Source organism: Melanotaenia boesemani, chromosome 3 (genome assembly GCF_017639745.1).
Source record: "Melanotaenia boesemani isolate fMelBoe1 chromosome 3, fMelBoe1.pri, whole genome shotgun sequence".
In the NCBI taxonomy this organism is placed as follows: Eukaryota; Metazoa; Chordata; class Actinopteri; order Atheriniformes; family Melanotaeniidae; genus Melanotaenia; species Melanotaenia boesemani.
In genome coordinates this window covers 25,542,528-25,566,855 of record NC_055684.1, presented here as the reverse complement: position 1 = coordinate 25,566,855, position 24,328 = coordinate 25,542,528, and the positions used below count along the sequence as shown (strand labels likewise).

The 24,328-nt window shown below is 38.0% G+C and overlaps 3 protein-coding genes across 5 annotated transcripts in view; all 3 read right to left on the bottom strand.

Annotated features, from left to right (window-relative positions):
• trim62.1 (tripartite motif containing 62, tandem duplicate 1) overlaps nucleotides 1-3,917 on the bottom strand; it is a 35,163-nt gene extending 31,246 nt beyond the window's left edge. The window contains exons 1-2 of one of the 2 annotated variants that reach the window (XM_041980522.1): nucleotides 3,847-3,917; nucleotides 2,151-2,695 (exon numbers count right to left, since the gene is read on the bottom strand). In XM_041980522.1, the coding sequence (XP_041836456.1) occupies nucleotides 2,151-2,558 (408 nt within the window). In that variant the 5' untranslated portion in view covers nucleotides 2,559-2,695; nucleotides 3,847-3,917. The remainder of the gene's footprint in view (nucleotides 1-2,150; nucleotides 2,696-3,846) is intronic. The other variant, XM_041980523.1, reaches the window with a different exon arrangement.
• A 329-nt stretch (nucleotides 3,918-4,246) lies between these two features.
• On the bottom strand, nucleotides 4,247-13,134 carry tnfrsf1b (tumor necrosis factor receptor superfamily, member 1B). Of its 2 annotated transcripts, none has more exons than XM_041980520.1 (8): nucleotides 12,916-13,134; nucleotides 10,560-10,665; nucleotides 8,503-8,628; nucleotides 8,227-8,385; nucleotides 7,826-7,919; nucleotides 7,387-7,748; nucleotides 7,143-7,206; nucleotides 4,247-5,679 (listed from the first exon to the last, which is right to left on the bottom strand). In XM_041980520.1, the coding sequence occupies exons 1-8, from the start codon at nucleotides 12,964-12,966 to the stop codon at nucleotides 5,154-5,156; spliced, it is 1,488 nt and encodes a 495-aa protein (XP_041836454.1). In that variant the 5' UTR covers nucleotides 12,967-13,134; the 3' UTR covers nucleotides 4,247-5,153. The 2 variants fall into 2 exon arrangements, with proteins under 2 accessions (XP_041836454.1, XP_041836455.1); XM_041980521.1 differs by having other exon boundaries at nucleotides 4,247-5,675; nucleotides 7,148-7,206; nucleotides 12,916-13,131.
• Nucleotides 13,135-16,020: 2,886 nt separating this feature from the next.
• On the bottom strand, nucleotides 16,021-23,632 carry LOC121635225 (migration and invasion inhibitory protein). Its single transcript, XM_041978324.1, has 9 exons — nucleotides 23,113-23,632; nucleotides 22,411-22,616; nucleotides 20,877-20,982; nucleotides 20,670-20,781; nucleotides 20,504-20,583; nucleotides 20,280-20,406; nucleotides 17,816-17,912; nucleotides 17,506-17,625; nucleotides 16,021-16,772 (listed from the first exon to the last, which is right to left on the bottom strand). Exons 1-9 carry the CDS (start codon nucleotides 23,342-23,344, stop codon nucleotides 16,671-16,673), a joined length of 1,182 nt encoding a protein of 393 aa, XP_041834258.1. The 5' UTR covers nucleotides 23,345-23,632; the 3' UTR covers nucleotides 16,021-16,670.
• Nucleotides 23,633-24,328: the final 696 nt, after the last annotated feature.

Here is a 24,328-nt window from a genome sequence, read left to right as displayed (position 1 = left end):
GCTCATCAAGGGTCATGGTTGTTTCCGATGGGGCCCTCAGTGTTCATACCCTCTCTCAGTATTGTGGATCTGGGAGGCATCCAAAGCTCCTGCCAGAATACAAAATGCCAGATTGCCGCCTTGAAAAGATCTCCAAGCAGAGGGATGAGCTGGTGTCCAAGAAAAGAGAAACATCTTGTGCCGGGCCTAATTACTTCTGCTCCAAGATCACACAGTTTTGACCTTTCTCAAGCTTCCCAAGCAGAACATGATTGGACACCAAAAAAGAATGCACTGGTGTTCACAACACTGTTGTCAATTACAATAATCAATGCAGAGAGAAATACCTGTAGCTTCATTCTACCAACAATCCGCCTGACTCAGTTTATACGTAATTATCTGACTGAATTAACTATGCTTGTTTCTGTTAATATCATGTTTAAATCATTTAGCTTACACTCTGGCAGGCACCCTGCTAGGACAAATTGGTTATAATACAATGAAAACATTAAACTGTATGCAGATCTCGCACATCAAAATCAAATTACAACTGCAGCATCAGAGGAAGCAAAATGGTTAGTAGCACCCAAGTATGTATTAGCTGCTACTAACAAATACTATACATCTCTAATCAATCTGTCAGTTAAGCAAATCAGTTTCCACTGAAAATATTGACAATATGACTAGATTAGATGTGCAATATAAAATGACTATTTTTTAAATTGTTGAGTGCACCCTGGTCTCCAGTAAGTTCCTCTTGGGGGGATCCCGAACCAGCTGGAAGATAATTTCTTTCAGCAACTTCCAAATGCACCTGGCTTTAAGAGGTCTAGTAAACTTCTGCCCATTATTCAGCAATTTTTCTCCATGAGATAGTTTATAGTTCAGTAAACAGGATCATTTATAATACAGTCTGCTTGCTGATTGTTTGTTTTTCAGTGACTCAAAGAGGTCAGCTGCATGGACAGTCAAACATGAAAAGTGGTGCTGCAAACAGAATTTGTATAAAAGAGCAACATGCATAGCTGTAATCAATGAGCAGTGTTTTTATATCAATCATAACAGTGCAGCCTGTACATTACGCTACATTTGGACAGCATAAATTCTATTAACTTCTAACCAGAAACTTCCCTGTGTGCCAGAACAAGGTGTTTCTGGCGACATGGAGCAGATTGTTAGCAGCAGACGTGAAAATTGGGATAGACTACGTAGCATTAGTCTGGAATGTGTTGCTATGCATACTGGAGCAAGGAAGGAACAGGATTAGGAGCTTTGTTTCACAGTTATTGGATTTTGGCTCAGTGGGAATGGAATTATTCAAACAGTGAGAAGTAAGCAAACACTGAACCATTCCTGTTCATGTGGAAAACATGAGTCAGTGCACACACACACGACACATTTAATCTTTGTAGGGAAGTTCATATCCTCACAGCCACTGCCAATTACTGTTGAGAAACCTGGATCAAAAATTAAATTAATCATTGAGGGATAGTGTCATTTTTCTTCCCCTTTCTCCCATCCTTTATTTCAGCAAACACTATGGGTCTGTTATTACATTCAAATTTAATTCTCAGCCCAACAAACCAAATGTCTTTTCATTTTAAAGAAACCTACAGCGCTGAACAAAGCACACAAACAGAGCAAATACACTCATACACCTGCAGTAAAGACTTACTCCCAAACAGCACTGATGTCCTAAAAAGTCAATGCTACAGTTGTATAAAATAAATAAATAACTCATCAACTTCCTAACCTCTTGCTTTAGTTTCAAGTCTTTTTGCAAGTAAATTTGGCAACATGTACAGCATACTGAATAATCTCTTTGCACACTTTCAATTTTCACTACAGAAAAGCCCTGATCATAACATTCCAGTTACAAACAGAATCTCATTATGACCCAAGTTCAGACAACTCATGCAGGCAGCTGGGAAAAGCAAATTAGACATCTCTCATTGCTTAACATCCACTACAATTGAAGTTCTCATGAGTTAAGCACAAAATCTCCAAACTGCTTAAGTTGAGCTGCTCTGTGATAGCAACAGTCTGTGCAGCTCCTGTGAGGTGACTGAGTGCAACTACCTGAATGCAATGCAGAGTGCTGATGGTTTTTAACAAAATGTCAGCCTTATCTTCACTAATGAGCTGTCAGGAGTTCATGTGCTACAACTGACCTGAATCTCCTCGTACGCCTCGTCAATAGTTGTCACTTGGTGTTGCTCGTGCAGCGCCGGCTCGTCACAGAAGAAGCAAACCAGGCTTTTGTCAGTGAGGCAGAAGAGCTTCACCTTCTCGTGGTCCTTGCAGGGGTAGGAGCTCCGCTGAGCATTCAGGATGGCGTCAAGAGGGAAGGCCGAGTAGCGCTCTACAATGTTGGACAACTTGAGACTTGGGGAAAGGAGTGGATCGGCGAAGGTCCTCCGGCACTCAGGGCAATCCCGCGTTCCGTGAGCCTCCTGCCTGCTCCAATGCTCAGTGATGCACTTTCTACAGAAATAGTGCTCGCAGCCAAAGCTGACAGGGTCCTGGTAGATGCTGAGGCAGATGGAACAGAGGAGCTCGTCCTTCAGACAGCAAGCCATTTGCAAACGCAGAGATTGAGCGGCATCTAAGAGCACAATGTTCTGGAGCTGATGGCACTTTGTTTATTCTGTAAATGGGTGGTACTCTGCCATGTGGAGGTTGACAATACGTTCAGCAACCTTGGGATGAGATATTACTGTTAGAAAAACAATAAATGTCAGAAAAAAGTAACAAAAAGATGCATCTAATCTTTAATCTGAGAATAGCATGGTTAACATGTATAACACAGACATCACTAATAGCAGCAGATTCACTAAGTGATACATTAACTAAATGGACTTCAGTGTGAGTATATTTAATATTTAATCTTTCTTATAAGAACTTCTGGTGAGCCATCACAGTCATATGAAGTGAGACACAGCTAACAATGACTGATTATGGGCTTGAAAGTACAATTTTTCTGATCAGTGCAGGCTTTCAAGTAGCAACAATTTTGATAATTAATTCAATGATTCTTTTGCAGATACTCAGAAACATCACGACCTTGCTTCCCAAATCTGACTTTTTCATTTTTACATGTTAGTATGCAGAATATCTCTGTTCTGAACCAACAAATCAAACTGAAAATGACTCATCAAATCACCTGTGAAAACCACCACCACTTCAAAGGTAGTGAACATGCTGTTGCACGTTTATTTTAAAACACTCCTACTTCAATAATCTAGAAATTATATATAGCTTAGTGCTTGTAATACAGCTGCCATACGAGAATAACTCCAATTTACTTTCACTTTGTTGGCTTCCTCCTTTACCTGGAGCAACTTCTGAAGCGAATAGGAAAACGTTTCTCCTCTTTGTCATATCTCTCTTTCCCCCCCAACTTATTGTCAGTGATTTCTGCGGCAACCAGGCAGCCAACAGGCAAACACCTGCAGCAGTGTTTTCCGTTGCTGTCGACCTCCCTGCCCTGTACTAAAAAGCTTCCTTTAAACTCCCTTATCAGTAGGGTTTTAACAGCCCAGACCAAACATTAAAACTCCCGCTATCAACTCACAAAGAATCGAGCCAACACATACATTGCAGATTAGCATATTTTCTATTTAACTGTCTTGATCCACCTTGCCTGCTAGCTGGATTTGTATAAACACAACCAGCGAGTCCCACGACACCGCCGACCACAACGGTAGGATGAATAGGTACAAAAAGAGCATGACAAAAAATAGTTTAAAAGGCTAATTATTAAGATATATTCAAATTACTGGTTTTATATATAATGTACACGTTCATTAATGTGGTTATTATTAAAAGCAGAGACGGATATAATCAGTAAAGGGTGTCCCAACTCACCAGTATCTCCTTACGGACATCAGCGGCTCCAACTCAAGTGTCTTTTCAGGAAGAAGAGCAACACACAGCGGCAACAGATGCAACCAACTGGGCTGAGCGATGGGGGGAGCCTGGTCACAGTTTTAACAAAACAAGCGCAATTCGTCCTTGCATATAATAAATGAGTGAATAAAAGATATAGTATGTCAGATAAGACTATTAAAAATATTTTCTGAGCCGGTAAGATGTACAAAAGGTAAATGTTTAGATGTAAACTATCCCCCTATAACGATGAAGTGGTTTAGACTTCTCCGCTCGTTTTCCCACTGCACCTCCTACTTTCAAACAGGAGGTGTCAGGAGAGGCTACAGAAAACACAATCAACAGACGGAGTGGTGAAGAAAAATCACCACACATAGGATGGGGGTTAGTACACACTTTATAATGCAAATCTTCGAAATAACAAAATGCAAGTAAACAACTACATGTCTCATAAAAATGGGTGGATCCAATTGTGCGCCAAATGTGCCAATTCTGACATCTGAATGAATCTAAGTGTCCCAATCCAGTCACTGACAGCTTGACTATTCAGAAAGAAGTATGAACTTCTTTACAAATATAGACTGTACTTATATTTTGTGAGAAACAAGACAACAAAAAATAGAAAATACAACTTGTAAAATGAGAAACAAGTACTTCTGAATAGACATAAATCCAGCATCTTAAAAAAGGACTAAAAGGCAGAATGATGGTGCATTCATTGGAAATCAGATTTCAGAATTCCTAGGTCCCATTTTTCTATATTTTTAAAGAACATAAAGTGCAGAACAATTTCCAAATTATACATAACAAATCTTGGTTTAAAATGCCATTGGATGGTAAATACACACTTCACTGAGGAAGATTTGTGCATGGATATTGGCCTTATTCCTGGCCCTTCTTGTGGCTCTTAGATCCATCATCACTCATAAAGGACAGAAGGACTATAGTTTCTGTTGGCCAAACTTTCCTCTCTTCCATACTTTTAATGATATGACATTGGCATGGCCACCCCGTCCCAAATGACTTAGAGACATTTGACATATAAAAGCAATAAAAGCAGTTAGCTAATCATTTTACTCAAAATTTACATTGTTTCCTCACTTTTGATGCATATTCCTACATTGGGGAAGGGATTTATATTCACATATTTCTGTACAGCATACTATATACACATATAAAAACAAGTATTTGACATGAAAATAGGGCAAAGGATTTAGCCTTCTGGTTCTGCAGTACAAGGGCATTTTTTATAAGGACATTCATAAGTCTTTTAGGTAGATGAGTCTTCATGAATTGAAACTGGCACTTTCCTCCTGCACAGACATCAACATCTGCTTGCCTGCTTCTTGCTGCGGGGTGCTGAAGGACTCCTCTTCCTCTCCAAACGGAAGTTGACATTCTGCTTGCCTCAAGTCTGTGGGAATGAAAGACGGGGCCCCACAAGACCCATTTCCTATGTGCAAAGTGATGTTGACATTGACATGGGGGCTGTTCGTCACTGGGCTGATGATCTGTGGACTGGTGGGTTGAGAGGAAGATTGTGCTGTGATGCTGGGAGGGGGAGTGGCAGGCTCTATGTTCGACAGTAAAGTCAAGGGCTCCGACAGGGCAGAGGTTTCATTGTCAACAGCTAAAGTGGGTTGTAAAGGGCTGATTGACTCGTGGCTGCTATATTTATCTGTTCTGGTTGAAGTTTCAGAGTTGTTGCTGCACTGACTTGGGTTGCTACTAGTCTTCCCATTCTCAAGCAGACAGACTTGTTCTGGGGTAACAGTTAAAGATGTCCCCTGACGTGCCTTCATATGGTTCTGTAGGTGGAAGAAATGAAAGTTATATTTTTAGATTTAAAAAAAAACACAGCCATGCTCACACCTCCTCATCCAAATACAGTTCAACATAGCGTTATAAGATAGATAATAGATAGGTAGTAGATTAGATAATAATGGTGGTGATGTTGTAGACTCTGTTTACAGTTGACAGTGTTCAGACCCCTTGAAGCATGTTTCAAAGTTTTCTTCTTAATGAATTAAACCATTTCCGCCCTCATTCAGTCTACATAAAATTTGCCACAATGTAAAAAAAAAATCTTGTGAATTTATAAAAATAAATAAATCAATTAAGAAAATAATATCCAATGTACACAGTATTCAGGCAGTACCTTTATCAATTCTACACTGTCTTTGAAATTTGCTCTAAAGTGCTCTATTAAAAAGCAAATGAACTTCTTTTCTTGGTTCTTGTAATACCAGCCATCTTCAGCTCTAACTGATGACAGTTCCAGGCTTTAAAGAAGCAGATTTTTCAGTGTGGCACCCCTAACAACTGCTAATTCAGCTTCCATCCTATACTCTGAGCTTTCTCCAGCAAGCAAAAGACACTGTGCATGATATCCTGTTACTGGTGTGTTACAGTGTCATAAAGCAAAATGCTGCTGTAAAGGGATGCAGCAGTAAATAAGTGTTGAAGTATTGTTTGTCGGCCTGGAGACGCTGCAGGGCAATGACAGCTCGAATGTACATAATAAATGTTACTCTGCCATCAAAATTAATCAGAAGCATATTTTTAAGGTCAGAAAGTAACACAGTGCTACTTGGATGAATGAATGAAGTTCCCTTCATCATCCATCCATCCATCCATTCATCCATCCATCCATCCATCCATCCATCCATCCATCCATCCATCCATCCATCCATCTCTGAGGGTCTTTGACTTCTCATGAAACCAGTAGTCTTATACTTAAGTGACAGTATTTTTACTAGGGAAAGCCAGATTTGTGGAGCATTTCAGTGATGGTTTTCTTTCTGTAGGGTTATCCATTTTTAGAGAGAAAATCTGGATTTCATTAATGACATCATCTGGATGATGACATGTCTTATGTCATCACTAATGATTCAGTTTGGCAGATATATCTAAAAAAATATTTGTTTCCAAAGCTTTTACATTTAAGAAAAATAAAGGCCACCATGCTTTTAAACACTTCGCTGCAAAAATGCTCTTGTATTTTTCCCTAGACTTGTACTTTGACCAAATCCTGTTTTACAGGTTTGGAGAATTGTCTTGACGTCATGGTTTGGTTTCTGCTTTTCCATGTATCATCAATTTTTAGACTTTAAAATAGCCAGGCGTGTGCCTTCTTAACAGTGTCCAATGATCTTAGACACTTAAGTCAGGTTGTGGAGCCATCTTTAGATCCATGAACAGAAATACAGTGTGAATATTCACGGAAGTGATGTGCTTCAGTCTTGTTATTGTTGGTAATTGTCTGAAAGATGAGACTTACTTTTTCTGCACTCTCATGGTTTCCATTTGCATCTATTTTTGGAAGAATTCTGACAGAACCTGGGAAAACAGTAAAAAGTGAACATTCAGTTGAAGTAGCACAAGAAAATTGAGTGAGTAGTTAAAGTTGAAAAAAATGATTGTTTTCATTCTGTAATCAGAGATACAGTTAAATATACAAGCTGAAATTTTCCTCAAATCAGGCATATGACTGATGTGCTTTTTGCAGGATGGTGGTACCTCTTCTCCATTTTCCTTTAAAAAGGAACAACAGGAGCAAGAAGAAGATGAGGAGGAACCCAATGACTCCAACGATTATTAGTTTGATTTTTGTAGTCATACTTCGGTCACTGTCAGGTGCAGCTGTCATCATATATGTTGCTGTGTTAAAATCTCTGACTGTAACAGAAGATCTGACAGACTTAGTTGAGCCACTTGTTCCATATGGCACTGTTGAGACTACGTTTGCACCGATTGTGGTCTTCATTGTACTTGCAGTTGTGACCACAGACTCAGTAGAAAGCCATGTCGGTGTGTTTTGCTCTTCACATACGGTGTCTGAGATAACATCACCTTTTCTAACAACAGACCTCCCGTTACAGCTGGAGAGAAAAACAAAAGAGGTCATATATGTGAGCTCCTAACAATAGCATACAAATGTCGCTCGTCTTCTACTCACTTTTTATGAGGCTTACAGCGATCGGTGTCAGAGGCATGGCTGGAGAATGTCCCGTGTGGGCACTTTTCACATTTAACATCAGTGCTTTGCGTTCCTGATTTAAAAAAATAAATGAATAAAAAATTAAATAAAAAAACAATAAAAATAAATAATAAAAAAAAAAAAATACAGTGAAAGACAATGTATTTCAGATTTTTGTTAAACAATATGCAGAAATTAAAAGTTTTAGGAGCCATATGAAACAGTTTTTAGAACTCATGTAAATCTTTAAAAATGATATTTCTGTTCTCTTTACAATGGCTCATCCAACAAAACGTTTATCCCTAAACATTAAAGCAAAATATAGCAATTAACTATCTTGTAAACAGCCAAACTCCTAATACTTGATTGAAAGTATTTACCTGCCACAATCACACCGAAACCAGCTTTGCACTGTCTGTACTGCCTACAGTCTTCGCAGTATGGCTTATTGAATCCCATCTGACAGAACTTCCCAGGCTGGCAAACACACATGGAGTTAATCGTAGAAGTGCACTCCTGGGCATTCTGAAGGCCTTTTCCTGGTTAAATATAAAAAAGTGTGTTTTGCTTACATGAAAAGTTATTTGTCAAAAAAATTAACAAAACAATGGATCAATCTGAAAATATTAACAGAGAATTTCAGTGCGTCTACTGACTTGATTTGCATTCAGTGCACCTGAGACAGTTTGAAGCGAAGTTCCAGTTCTCCATGTACAAGTTTGGTCCACATGGTTCACATATACTGTCATTTTCATTAGTGCACTGTTGTATCAGTCGGTGCCCTGTAATAACATCCAGTTAATTATTATTCAGTCACTAATATCAGGCTGGGTAACATAAATTAATCATACAGAATACGTCTCCACAGTCTACACTTACATATTACAAAAACAAATCTTTGTTAGTCCTAGAGTAATGCGGTCCTGCTTTGATGTTATTTTCTGAGATAAAATGGCAATAAATCTGATTTGTAAATGCAGTAAGATGTTGTGGCTGCAAGATGAAATGCCCACATTTTACATCTTTAGTCTAAAACACACTGGCTTGCTTCTCTGAATCATCCACTAGAAGTAGGTGTAAAGCAACCAAGTGTAAACTGAGTGGTAGAGATAAGATTAGCAGGCACATGAGATCAGGTTACTGTATTGTTTATGCAAGAGCTGGGACAGAGATGCCTGCTCTGCACAACTCAAACCCCTGCTGTCACTGTTTTTCACCTTCGAAGCACATAATCATACAGAAGCTACAATTGTTCCTTATTTCTTTAATACATAATAGAAGAAACATATAAAAAAATAAATAAAAATGACTGAAATTACCATTAGTAACATGGAAGGAAATGCAGTCTGTGGCTGTTCACACAGATAAAACAGCAGCAGTTTTCTGCTCAGAGCTACAAGTGTAAGCATGCCTGGCTAATTAGTTTATCTAACCAACGCATTTCTTTCAACATCAAACAGTACACCGGTATCAAACTAATGTTTCTGGGTTACAGGATATGTGATAAAAATTGAGAAAAAAGAACAACGGAAAAGCCCCTAAGGACTATCATATATATATATCTTCTGCTAAATATTGCTGTATAGCAGAGTTTGGATGATCTTATTCTCTTTTCTACTAACATGAAATAAATGGGTTTTGATCTTTTTTTGTTTTCCTATTTACTTACAAAAATTCAACTAATTTGAAACCCCAAAACTTTAGTTCCCAGCATGAGCAACAACAATAAATTTAAAAAAGTTTTCTTTCCTTGGAAATAGAAACTATGATGACACCAGTGTATGTGTCATATTCAGATTGGAAGGACTGGGTTGATAATCCTGTTCTTTATATCATGTCCTTACCACAACAGTTCTACTGAAAACTGGTGGAATTTCTGGTTGGTTCTCTATAAGTTTCAAAGAATCCTGAACAGAACCGGTTCATGAGCCAGAAGGATTACATCAGGTGTTGTCCCAAAAGGCTTTTCTCTTTTTATTTCTAAGGTAAAGTTCAACAACACAGGGATAATACTGTTTTCTCTTTTCCATGTCACATCCAGATGCTGCCATGTGTACTTAGTTGTAGTATCTCCAGTGTTATATATACATATAAAATACTAAAACTGCTGGACTTTTAAAACCATTTAAACCCCTTTACAGGATTCTTGCTACCAGGAAAATGAAGAGAGTCAGGACAGTTTTCAATCATGTCAGGTTGAAGCAAATGAATGAGGAACAAACTGCCTTAACCAAAATAAATTGCTAGTGTATGTAAATCCCACTTGCACAGTGATCGGCTGTATCATTTTATTATGCAGGCAAATGTATTTCCATTCATTACCATTGGCCATATTCTTTCATTCAATTCAATTATTCATTAGTAAGAAAACAAACTCATGCTCACAATAATGTCATATCAGCAGATTTTTAAGATTTTTAACTTTAGTCTGAAAACATAGCAAAATGATATAGTTACATAACTACGACTTAAACTTTTTATATTCGTGGTCTTGACATAAAGAAAAAACACCTTATGAATGTCATTAGCTACTGTAGGTGCTTTTTATATTCTCTCACACCCTCGTGTACAAACTTTCACCAGGTTTCAAAATCTGAGTCATCAAGTACTTTTCATGCTAATACCACTTCCAGTGGTAAATGTGTTTGAACATTACTGTTATAATGTAAAACTTGCTAAATTATAGTTCTTGTTTAGTTGGGATTACTCTTACCCGGTGGGCACTTCTTACAGCACAAGTTGGAACCATCTGCAAGGTACTCTGTTGGTGTGTTACGGCAATTTCCCTCCGAGTCTGCCTCATAAGGCAGGGAGCAGACCTATGACAGAGGATGAATAAGAACAACTTATTTTCTGCTCTTGAGCTGAAGATTGTGAAGAACATAACAGTCTTTTGCCTGAATAATTTAGTCTTTTTTTATGTTCTCTTTGTTGGCCGCCCCCTTTAGGGGCTGCCACAGCGAATCCTCTGCCTCTATCTGACCTTTAGTGATACCAATTTTGGTATTGATCTGATAACAAGTAAATCTAGGGTAAGTATTGATGATATTGACACGTTATTCCCTTTGATCACACAATTGTTTGAGAAATATAAAGTCAACAGTGCAAATTAGCTAAGCTAAAGCCAAATCTACTATTGGTTGGCTCTTATTCACTTTCTTTGGCTTTTTGCCTCCAGAGCCCTCTGCAAGTAAACTATTGATCTCGTCACGCTGGTATTGAATGATACTAGCCTTGGTATCGATATTATTGATATTTGGATCAGTCTGCCCAGCCCTACTAACCTTATCCTCTGCATCCTCTTCTTTTCCACCAACTAACTAACTTAACTAACTTTTCCACTAACTAACCAACATGACCTTTTTACTACATCCCCAAATCTCCTCTTTGGGCTTCGTCTAGTTTTCCATCTTGGTAGTTCCAACTTCAACATCCCTTCACTGAAATATAGGATGGTACATGCACAAACCATCTTAGTCTGGCCTGTCTGACTTTGTCTCCAAAACATCTAGCATGCGCTGTCCCTCTAAAGCAGTGGTTCCCAACCTATTTTCCTTGGGGACCCCCTTCATGCAAATACTAAAAGGCATGGCCCCCCTGCTCCACTGCCACTTTTTATGCCTTCAAAAGTGAGATTCTCACCATAAATAATGTATTTTGGTTGAGTCATGTCCTTTGATGAAGCCAAAGTTAACTAAAAACATTTAGCCTTTCTTTTTTTTCTTAAAATATAGAAAAAAATGTGTGGACATTAATCACAATGGCTCTGAATGTTCAAAGCCTCAGGGAACCCGCTCTTTATTGGGATGCCCTTGGGGGGTCCCAGACCCCCAGGATTGGAACCACTGCTCTAAAGTACTCATTTGTGATCCTATCCATCCCTGTCACTCCCAAAGAGAACCTCCACATTTATTCATTTTTAAATAATATGGAAAATATTTTTAGTCCACTTTTTGTATTTGCCTACCACTTTTCTTCAACTTGCATCTACTTAACCTGAGCCAACTAATAAATGAAGGTAGTAATTTAAAATATCCTGTTTAATCATTGGATAATGAGTGGAACAGACAAGATGGCCAATGAGTGGTTATGGTTTTCTAAAAATAAAGCTTAAAGTAGTACCAGACCACGCACATCTACACCTACTTTTTCCGTTCTGGTAAAGCTCCTGGCCTGAACTGCAGACAGTATCAAATAAGCAGCCATAATTATAAATTTACTTCTATAGAATATTTCTTTCATGTCTTCCAAAATCTTGGAATGCTGGTCACTGCACATGTGCATCAGCGCTTTGACTCAAACTAAAACTCAGCACTGATGTGGTGAAAGGAATAGTTACACAGCAGCTCTGTGCATACCTGACCTCACCACAGTACCTTCCAATGACAAGCAAAAGTAAGAATATGCTGACTGCAGCGGTGTATTTCTCATCTTACAGGAAACAGAGGCGGCAACCTATAGCCCTCAGTTCCAGATCAGACTTCTGCCTATGTTGTGTCCAACTAGATGGGGTTTGAACTTTTGTCTCATTACTTTATCTTAACTCAAAACCCATTGTGTAATTTCCCCTTCTTCTCATGACTGCATGCCTAAGCTAACTATAACACTGGATGTGAAGACAAAAGAAAAAGTGCCAGCTTCATTTCAGCTATGAAGCGGTCTGAAACTGCATAAAATGCCAAGTAATCGAAACCAGATATTCACGCTGTATAGTCTGCATCAAATTTCCACAGTATAATTTACTTATCATGCTGAAGACAAAACCTGTTTTGTTATGGAAGGGGACTTTTATGTAATGTTTCCTGAGAAATGAGAAATGCACCCTTTGCTGGCGTCTGTACAGGTGACAAAATTCACTGCTATGGCAAATAAAAAGATAAATGTTTCATGTTTTTAATTATAAGATGAGCGCCACAACTTTGATTTTAAGAGCACGTGCTCTGGAATTTCTTCAGACGACTGCTTCTTAACCAAACACTCGGCTGGTCATCCGCTGAATTCTGTCTGGCTGATATCCAGACAGGATAAACAGTCTGTAATTAATGCCATAAAAACATGCGACAACCTACCTTAGCAGTTTGGACACACAGCAGAACCAGTAGTACAAGTATGTCCTTCATGGCTTCTTTTAAATAAATTAAGAGGAGAGGATTGAGCAACCAGCGTGTGTGCTGTATAGTTCATATTATGAAGGCGGGTCAGCTCTCAGAAGGAGCTATTTCCTTGAACTGAGTCAAGAACTGAAGGAAGGAAATGAGCAGACAGACTGTAGTCTTGATGAGGTTAGAGAGTATTAGAAACCAAAATTCTGCTTCCACACATTTGATCTGATATGTGGTGTCAGTGCACCGACAGCATAAAACTACAATAAATTAGTCTTTTGATCCAGTGATTACAGGAAGTGTGGCGTGTCAAAGGTTTTCTTGTAATTGATCAACAGAGACAAAGTGTTTAATGGGAGGGTAAAAACAGACCTGAAAAAAAGAAAGAAAGAAAGAAAGAAAGAAAGAAAGAAAGAAAGAAAGAAAGAAAGAAAGAAGGAAAGAAAGAAAGAAAGAAAGAAAGAAAGAAAGAAAGAAAGAATTTTATAAATCCAAGATCCTGCTGTATCGCCTACAAAGAAAAGAAAAAAACTGATCTGTAACAAACTAATCCTCTAAATATAATTAACAAAGGTTGTAAACACAAAGGCAGTCAGTTATGCATCAGTTTAGGTTTCTACAGTCTAAAAGTAACGTGTTGATTTCTTTACTATTGAAGAATTTTTAGAGAATCCAGTTTTTAAACCTGAATCACAGGCTGTCTATGGCAGCCACAGCATTTTTTGGCTTAGTCAACACTAAACTTTACAACATCCTCTCCATTTTGACCTTCCTGTAGCCATGGGAATTGTTAAACAAAGGCTTAAATAATTTTGCTTTTTGACATTCCACCCTTAAAACCTGCTTGGCTAGAATGTGTCCTCACAGTACTGTATAAGATCACACTCTGCCCATTTTAATACCCCCTTCACTTGCTACTTGTTCATGTGCGAGGATGACATTTCACATGCAAGTTTCCCCTCCCACATCCTCAGAATTTTCTGACTTACTCAACTACAGCGGTCTCTGCCGTGCTATCCATCAGTCTTATGTCTTGTCTAAATTAGAGTAACATAACATCATATCCTTTATATTGCATCAATCTGAGCAGATTGTAAAACTTACAGCTTCAATGTTACTTGAGTTTAATGCAGCCTGTACAAAAAGTATAAAACAGGACCCCTAAGATGTGAAACCTGTTTTATAATCCTTTTTTTTTTCTTCTTTTTTGTAATGCTACATTACTGCACTGATTTAGTTCACTCATTGTACTGATGAGTAATTTCCAAATGTGCATACAGCACAGCACAGCACAGTTTTTGAATGACACAGTAGAAATGTATTCAGGTCAGGACTGAAAACGCTGCCTGCCTTTATTTCTAACATAGATGTGTGTATCATGCAGACATAGAATGCAGTGCACACCTATCAAATCAAAACTGGCTTCTGTATTGGCATTACTGTGCAGACACAATGGGGATGATGTTTGCAGTGAGGCTCTATCAGTCTCAAGAGAGTTTCAAATCCTGTTCATCTCCATGGTAACCAAGGTTCTCCCTTAAGGTAAAAGAACCATGCATTTCCATTCAGAAGCAGCACAGCAACGCTTGGAAAAATGGCTGAAGGTATTCATGAGGTAAATTAGTGAGCACACCTTGTGAGTTTCTGTAAAATGACCTCTTTCTGGAACATACCACTTTAAGTCATCTTGGATCCAGTTTATTGGCAAAGATTTGCCGAGCAAGACAGATCAAACTGAGAAGATTATGACATTTTTACATGGGAATATGAACAATTTAAACACATTTTCTTTTGCTTCACCCTTTTAAAATGATTTGAACACCACCTAGTAGATTTTGTGATATGCAAAATATTTAAACGTGTTAATGCTTCTAGAAACAAACCTACACTCTCATGGGTGGGATTGTAAAAGTACATAACAAGTCTAACTAAGTATAGGTGGTTGTGGTTTCCTGCAAAGAGCAGCTTCTGTAAAGTACAATGCCCTGCCTTTGCTAACTACAGTGTTCTGCTTCCCACGCTAAGGAAGTTAAAAACAGAAGTATGTGAGGACCAGGGAGTCAAAAAAAAGAAAAAAAAAAGCTGGAAAGGCTAAACTGTTGCACGAAGGGTTCAAATGAGTCAATGTGACTTCCTTAATGCTGCAGGTCAAGATATGAAAATACTGTATGTTGTTTAGCCATCACTATGCAAGTCTGAAACAGCCGACATGTGTTAAGTGCGCTCGCCATCCACTGTGGCGCAACCTTAATCACTTGCTTAACTTCAGCATGGCCTCACATGGTCACATGTGGAGGTTAAATATACTCAGGCTTTCATTTTACACAACTTCTGTCTCAACAAGTCACATGAAAAATATAATACAACATAAAATAAGCAGGTTTCCAAAACTATGTCTGTTTAGAAGTCCCATACTTACATTTACAAGTTGTTTTATTCAGGCCATACAGACACGAGTACAAACATCTAGAGAAGGGGTGCCCAAAGTAGGGCCCGCAGGCAAAATTAGGCCAGCCAGCTCATTACATCTGGCCCACCACCTAGATATCAAAACTATTTAAGTATGTCAGACTTGAAATATTGGCTCACATCTCAATGACATATTCACCTAGTCAGTCACCTCTCTAGTGTTAGCAATTGGATTTAGTGAACATGCAGTATTTTTCTTTTTGTTGACGACATTTTGCACTATAATTGGCTAAAATTTAGTGTCTGCAATTTTTGTTTGTTGTCCTTCTAACTATGCCTTTATTGTTATTTTGCCATACTGATGTTTGTAGTGTGTTATTTGCAGTGAGGACAAGAATGCATTTGCATGCATTAACAATAATTAAAAGAACCGCGATTTACATATTTTTGTGTTTCACTCCTAAAATCATTGTGTTTGGCCCGCGGCTCACTGGTACATTTTCACTTTGGCCCATTGCAAAAAGTTGGGCACCCCTGATCTAGAGGTTTATTAAATGCTTTTAAAAATGTCAATGTAAACATATTATGTAGTAATTATGTATGCTATTGCAAAGATTGTAGTTCCAGGTACTGCAGTTAATACAAATCAGTTACGAGTAAATAGATGCACAGCTTTTTATTAAAGATGCAATGTTAAACAGTGAGCAACACAGAAAAGCAACATCTCAGCCCAAATAATTGCCTGTTTAACACATCCATTAAGCAATACTATCATTTGTTTTCTTCATAAATCTTAACAGTCTCTAACTCGTTGAAAAAAAAAAAGCCATTTAAAATTTTTAACACCTTTTGTTCAGCCATGGACTAAGTGTAAACATTACAACTTTTTCTTCCACCTTAAGTGCAGCCACCCATGATGCCATTTAGCTGTATGGGTGTGCCCAGCATCCTAAAGTTATTACTTAGCGACCCAAAACATAGTCATATAATATAGATATAGTTTTTGGAAAATAGTCTGGGACACAGGTTTTTTTTCTTACTCTCTTTTCTTTATTTTACTTGAGAAGACCTGAGAATTACAAACTTTACATTCTGTTTGTTTCCACATTAAAACTATAACTGATTTAATTTCTTGATCAGAGGCAAAAGTGTTGCTGATATAAAACATTTACCCCCCCCAAAAAAACCTAAAATAAAGAAGAAATCTGGGTGTAAAAACTGGTAAGTATTTTAGGGTGTTGTGAACTGAATTACAGCGATTAATCAATAGACAGTTGTTTTGTCAGCATAAAGGCTAAGATGTGCTTCCCAGTTTACTTTTTGGGGAAGTGCTGAAAGTTGTGACGAGCCAAGCGCGACACATCTGACATCCGGTCAAGCAGTTGGCCTTCAGACCCTTTGGGTCCAGACAGTTCCTGAAAAATATCAGACAGCTGATTTTTATTTGTGCCATATGAGGTGCTAAAAATGTTTTTGATACATGACATATTTTGATTTGATGTGCTCTGTAAATGCTCACTAAGCACTTTATTATTACATGTGTATACCAACCTTCTTATATAATAATCCATCAGCCAATCATGTGGCAGCAAAGAAATCCACAGAGCTACTGTTCATATAAACCTAAACTATCTAAACAGGTTTGATTGTTGGTGTCAGTTGAGCCTCTACATATTTCTGGAGCTTCTGAACTTGTGAAATCAGTACTTCTTTTGATCTTTTCCTCATTTGTCACACTGGAATTCCAGTAGGTTTGGTAACAACACAATGTGTCTACCATTTTAAAAGTATAAAATATTTAGAACTGCATGTCTGCATGAATATTTTGTAGGCCTTCCTTTAGCAACAGTTACAGCAGCAGAAGGTTTCTGTTATGGAAAATAAAACAAACTTGATCTCATTCCTCAGGGGAAAACTGCTCCAGCTTGTAAAAGGCTGATGAGCTCTGCTGGTATACAGCCGTTTTTAGGCCATACCACAGATTCTTAGTTAGATTAAACCACATTTAAGCCATTTCAGGACAATTAAATGTTTCACCTTAAACTACTGAAGTGTTGTTTTAGCATCATGCTTATGGTGACTGTCAGGCTGAAAAATGAATACTTTTCTAGGGCACTGTATAAATAAAAACAGTTTGGAGTGTCTCACCTCCAGCTCTTTATTCAGTAATTCATCAGAGTTCTTCATTTGAAGGCTGCTCCGCAGATCTAGGCTGCATGGTGGTGGCACTGTGGTCTGACCTTTATTTGACCAGCCTGAGAGACAGTGCTGCACAAAGACAATGAGAACCATGAAGACTAAAAGCTGGAAGTACATCAACTTAATATTTAAATAAATAGAAGTGTTAGCAGTAGTTTCAAACTCCACCCAATGTATAAACTCAAAACCTGTCATGAGAAATGGTTCACTGATTAAATCATACACAGAGAATGATTATTTTATGAATACTGTAACTCACCGATGGTAACCCCAAACTATCAGAAGGATCAAAGCTGCATCGCCGATGAGCTTTGTATTCATAAGATGGTAACAAGGTGGTGCGAGGGATGCTGACCCTTAAAAATCAAACAGTGAAAAGAGGAGTATGAGTTAATATATTGAAGAAATGTATTATGTGGTGATAAAAATGTAGCTATTGTCACATGGATTGTTATACTGTTCATGCAGGTGATGTCTTAAATGACATGAAAGTGAAATAGATAAGTATTAATTTGCACCTTTTAATATTCAGATTGATGTATGAGTGGGCTATACAGAACTTGTATTTGTGTATGTACCGTATGACGGGCAGCAGGAGTTGATTAAACCAGTATTATTTTTAAGTGGAAAAGGGTCATTAGTTTGCTTATGCTTTGGGCCTGGTCTGTTTAAGACTCCTGAATCCTGGCTTTGTCTTAGAAATCATTAAAATAACTTGAGTAGTTAAGGCACCACCACAGATAACTTATTGGTAATCATTAAACTTTCATTTTAGCTAATGAATACAATTTACCAAACTAGGAATTAATAAATCTGTGTTACAAATTTTATTGTCAACACATTTTAATGGGAGTCGTCATGTTCTTCTCATGTATGTGTGGGTTTTCTCCAGGTACTGCTGAGGCTTCCTCTCATTATCCAAAGATATGCATGTTAGCTTGATTAGTTGAGCATGAGTGGTTGTTTGTCTCTCTGTGTTGGCTCTGTGATGGACTGGCGACCTGTCCAGGGTGTACCCTGCCTCTCACCTAGCAGGTGGGTAGCAGCTGGGAAAGGCTCCATCCCACTGTTCTGTTCTATTCTATTCTATTCTATTCTATTCTATTCTATTCTATTCTATCCTATCCTATTTGTCATGAATGTCAAAGGAGGTAAGGACCCAAATGCAGGCAGTCGAGGCAGGAGGCAGAACAGTGCAGGTGACAAGTGATTTTATTTCCTTAAACTCAGGACAGTGCACCACACACGACAGGGATAAAACAAATAAGGATCTGACAAGAGCAAATTGAAAACCATGGGGTATATATGCACAGAGGGAGTAACAAGGAACAGGTGAAGTGGATGAGTAATTAGAACTACCGAGCCAGAAACAGAAACCACAGGAACACAAGAAGGAAAACAAGAAAACTGAACTAAACGTGACAAAACCCAGAACTATGAACCAAAACTCAAGACAAAAACTATAACATGACACAAACGATGGTCCTAACAGAAAACTACACACAAAAACCAGAACTAGAAACTAAGATCAAAACAGAACATGACAAACCAAAACCATGATCAAAATCTAACACAAACATAAGAACACACCAAACCCAGGAACCATGACACTATTCTATTCCATTCTATTCTATTCTATTTTATTCTATTCTATTCTACAGTCATTTAGCAGACGCTTTTATCCAAAGCGACTTACATCTGAGAGTAAGAACAACACAAGCAAGAATTCAACCAAGATGGGACATCATAATTAAGTCAGACTGCTGTGAGTCCAGTTGGACCCAGGTGCTGTCATGTAATGCTAGAGGCAGTGCATATAATAACTGTTTTTTTTTTTTTTTAGTTTTAGTTTTTTGTAAGTCATTTTGTTCAAATACAAGATCACGATTTCATCACGCAATATCATCTTGGGCATAAGTGCGTGCAGCTTCTTCAGTACTTAGTTGAGCTAAAGAGCTGAACAAATCTTTCTAACTCATTCTGTTGAGTAGCAGAGTTAAGCTAAGTGCAGAAATGCTCCTTAAACAACTGAGTCTTTAGCTTGCTTTTAAAAGTAGATAAGGACTCTGTGGATCGGACGAAGTTTGGTAGATTGTTCCACCACCGGGGAACAACAGAGGAGAAGAGTCTAGCTACTGATTTTGCACCACGTTGTAGTGGGAGCACTAGGGGTTTTTCACTGGCAGAGCGTAACTGTCGAGAGGGAGTGTAGCTCTGGATTAAGGAGTGAAGGTAGATAGGAGTAGTTTGGGTTATTGTTTTGTAAGCCAGAAGCAGAGCTTTGAATTTGATGCGTGCTGCAAATGGAAGCCAGTGAAGAGCGATTAGCAGCGGAGTGACATGAGCTCTTTTAGGCTGGTTGAAGACCAGACGTGCTGCTGGATTCTGGATCATCTGCAGAGATTTAACTGAGCATGCAGGCAGGCCAGATGTGACCATGCATTGGAGTAAGCAGGTACAGAAATGAATGGATGGACATATTTTAATAGGGACTGCTGAAGACACACACACACACCTTGCCTTGGAACATAGTGTTGTGATAATCTGTTCATGTAAATGTACCATATCCAGTATGCTGAAAGACGACTAAATTTAGAATAACACAGGTATGAAACATGCAGAGACAATAAAGCATAAAACATTGTTGAGGTAACAGCTCTAATTAGATCTCTGTTGCCTTTTGTATTCATATGGGAGCAGAGTAGGACTTGTTAAATGGGTACCTGATGAGAGCTGGTTCAGCAGCAGTGTGAGGGTGAGAGGACTTCTTTCTTTTACACACTGGGCAACACTCCTGAGAGTGAAGCGGCACTGGGAACAGTCTGCTGTTAATCCTGTAGGAGAATGTACCTGCACAAAAGGTGAGCGAGCAGAGGTTAGTCCTAGTTTAGCTGTAATTAAAGAAAATTAGAGAGTAACACAGAATCAAATAAATGATCCGTATTACATTGATGAGTATCCACGTTTGCCTCTGGGTCATCCTTATCTTTTAGAAGTGGGGGGAGAAGATGACTCTCCTCAGAAAATCTACAAGAGTCAATGAAGAAACTTTCATCAGTTACATATCACTTGTAAATAATCATTAACACGTGTGATAAATTGAAAAGACTCACTTTGGTTGTGAGTTGCGGACACACTCATCTTTATAAAGAGATCGAAACACACGCAAATCATTGAAGAACTCATCAGAGCGATCTACCAACAAGTCCTCAGAATCCAGAACTCCTTACAGAGTAAAGAAAAAAAAAAAACTAAATAAGCATAAGGTCTACATAATGTGCTTGAAGATCCTGTGTGACAGACAAACTTAAGAGGTCTACCTGCTATCCAGTCATATCCAAGTAAAGGCTGCAAACGGTGCCTCTCTGAGACAGGTATGTCTTCACATTCATCTGACTGAAATGTGACTCGACTCTGGACTTCCCTCTACAAAAGCAAACATGTGGTGTGTTACATTAGTAGTCAGCATGTTCCCGGACAGTCATTTTTAGATTCAGATTTTTTTGGGGGAAGGCAGTATGTTGAACTGTATGGCAGGAGATTGTTGGGTTATTATTGTGTTATTATTATTATAATGTGGACAAATCTTTTTTTAACTTATGGGTCCAAAGTGTAATATTTCCTTAATATTTCCCTGCTTCTTTTAACAGAAGGAAAAAATAGGGCATGTCAACATATATACTGGGACAAAATCTGTAATTGTCTGCTTCAGAAAAACTAAATTATGACAAGAATATTGTGAGATAGCTGATGACCATGGCATGCTTCTTACAAAGACTAAAACTGATATGCAACAGTGGTCTTTGGAGACCTTATTACGGTAATTATTTACCGAGTTATGTGACATTACTGCTAACTGAAAAGTAGGACGGGGCGATATATCGGATATACTCGACGTATCCTGAAAAGTTTTATGAGCGATATATAAAATATCTATATCGCGAACATTGAGTACAAACTGACAGGGCAGCGTTTAAAGCATCTACATGTAATTTTTTTTTGTAGTTTAGCTTCTCTCACTTACAGCAGACAGAGAGCTCACTCCTCTGCCCAGAAAACTGTTGCACACATGCAAGTTGTTGTTTCAGGGGAGACAAAAAAGAAGCACGGAGTATGCAGCTAGCTAGCTGGCTAGCAGGCTAGTTAAGATTGTTAAGAGATAGAAGCTGAATGCAAGACGTCTATTTTAAGCAGTAATATGCCTCAAACATAACGACAATGATGACGAGACTGATTGTTCAGCTGTGAGTGTTTCCCACTGGGCATTAAGTTCTTGATACACCAGAGCAGGAAAACTCCTCCACCTGCTTCTCCTCCTCCAGCTGCTCTTATTATTAAATAAGAGCTGGTCTTAAACCAGATATTTTTGGCAGCTTTACAGGTGGTTCATGTGACTGATGGGAGTGTATCTCACCTGTGTGTGCATGCACAGACATGTACAGACATGACAAAATTACATGTCAACACAAGAATAAGATAAATAAAACCATATATATTAAATATAAACCTGTTCTAGGAAAAGGGCACCTGAAATTACTTCTGTTGTGATCTGGGGCAAAATTAAAATAACCTAAACAATAAAATAATATTTTAATATAAAATATTAGAATGAAAAAAATATATCAGATATTGAGTAATTATAAAAAATAAAATAAACTTGATCTTCTAGGGTTGTTGGGAGGCTGGGGCGCCCCTTTAATGTAATGATCAGGGAAACACTGGGTTTTCTTAAATGTTCGCATGCAGGTCGACATCGGGATGTATATCGTGTACATCGGGATAAAACCTGAAAATATTGAGATATCAGTTTTAGACCATATTAGTTAAGGCCATGGTTGTTGTTCTTTGGCTTACCTGGTCTTTGCTGTGTCTAAGTGGACAGGACGTAGCACTGAATGGCTCTATTCCTTGCAGTCTGTTGTGGACTTGAATATTTCTGTGGCTGTCTTCAGTAGCTAATCTCGTGTGTTTAGAGGTCTCATAAGATGTGGAAGTAGTGTGCTGGATGCTTTTTCTTGTGTCATTCCTTCGTGTCTCATTCCAATTTGTCTCACACACATCTGATGAATACAGAGCAGAACATACTTTTTTTTTATTTGTTTGGAAGGATTATTTTACTCTGCAAATGCACACAACAATGAAATGTAAGGTAATAATTTTATCAAAGTGCCTGTGCAAAATAACAACAAAACACTAAGCACTGATATGCATTGTGACAATATAATAAGGCCAAAGACATGTCAATCAAATTTAAAAGAAAATATTTTATTATCGAGTTATTTTTAATCAGACATTTACCACCATGTCTGTGATGAAGTCAGTGCTCCAAACGTTTTATCTATGAAGCTTTAAATTGCATCATTCCTTTGTGACTGATTAAGACAGATTAAGCAGATTATATCACGTACATTTGCCTGAAATATCAAAGTTGCCTCTGTGGGTTTTACTTTTATATTTTGGATTATGGCATTAGCATTGATGCTTTAACATACCAGCAGCACTGAAATAATAATTGATTCGAAATATTACATACAAGTAAACAAACTATTCAATTACCAGCAAATCTCACGGAAGACCTTGCAAGGGCTGCCTTGGCAGGACGACGGTCTCCATCGGTCAGGGTCACCATCACCTCGGGCTGCCTCCTCTCCTCATCCTCATGCTCTCTCCCCCTCTTGCGGTTTTCGTTGCAGCCGTTCAGTTGCTCAAGCTTCTCTTTGTGCTGCCTTAGCTTCTTCAGTAAATGTTTGTTACGCTCTCGCAGATCGTCCAGTCGATCTGTGAACATTTTCTGAAATAAATGCTCAAATACAGTAAAAGTTTCCACTCCTTTTGTCAGTTAAACCAAACTCCACAAACTCAATAACAAGGCGCTGACAACAGCGACTTGATTGGCTGTGAACACGCTACCCACAATGCTTTTCGAAGGGTTTTCTTAAAGTAACAGGCATGTGTTTAAATAAAAGCTGCACCTCATAGCGGTGAACAGCAGAGGGCGCGGTGTACTTATGCATTCATACCACAGACTGCTGGGAAACTTTATGGTCCAAATACAGAAGACTTTATCATTTATTGCTTTAGTATTTATGACTTTATTATGTCTGTGTTAAGAGCCTTAATTATACACACTGTACAATTATATATATATATATAAAAATACAATTTAAGTTCCCGCAGATATACAAAACCTATACTTCTGTTGCACAATTCAGTAGTCCAAAAACATCTATATCTCATTGACAGATTAATCATCCAGAAGTCTAATTACAGGTCCAAAATTAACTTTGTTGGTCATCTGCCAGTGTCATAAAAAACTATGGACATTTGCAAGTTTTTTTTTTTCTGTCAATGAAAATGCATCATGCCTTTTATAATTAGGAATAATTATGTCAAGTTGTTAGTATTAGTTGGAGTGAATAAGTTACTTAACTTATATATAGCTTCAAATTAAAGATAATATTTTGAATAGATAGTATCATATTTGCTATTTTACTCTGAACACTATTGATTATAAAAACCTTAATTGAATTAAATATTTTATTTAGTTTTTTCCTCCTTTTTGGAACATGCACCCTGCATATTGAACTAAATGAATAATAATAATAAAAAAAAGATACTTATACATGGCCCAGTTTATGGCGTTGAAGTTTCATGTCATGCTGATTACGATGTATGCAAGCATTCTTGAAAAGTTGCTGTTTTTTAGGCTGGAATCAGTTAATTTATATGTACACCGTTGTAGCACAAGCTACTCCCAAGAAAACCAAATTAG

Excerpts from the sequence above, each read along its gene's own strand:
- tnfrsf1b (XM_041980520.1), bottom strand. The coding sequence starts at position 12,966 with ATGAAGGACATACTTGTACTACTGGTTCTGCTGTGTGTCCAAACTGCT. Across the intron at positions 8,386-8,502 it reads GTGCACTGAATGCAAATCAA|GAAAAGGCCTTCAGAATGCC; the intron begins GTCAGTAGACGC and ends ATATTTAACCAG. Across the intron at positions 7,749-7,825 it reads CGCTGTAAGCCTCATAAAAA|CTGTAACGGGAGGTCTGTTG; the intron begins GTGAGTAGAAGA and ends TTTTCTCTCCAG.
- LOC121635225 (XM_041978324.1), bottom strand. The coding sequence starts at position 23,344 with ATGTTCACAGATCGACTGGACGATCTGCGAGAGCGTAACAAACATTTA. Across the intron at positions 20,782-20,876 it reads TGGATATGACTGGATAGCAG|GAGTTCTGGATTCTGAGGAC; the intron begins GTAGACCTCTTA and ends TTACTCTGTAAG. Across the intron at positions 20,584-20,669 it reads GTCCGCAACTCACAACCAAA|ATTTTCTGAGGAGAGTCATC; the intron begins GTGAGTCTTTTC and ends TGACTCTTGTAG.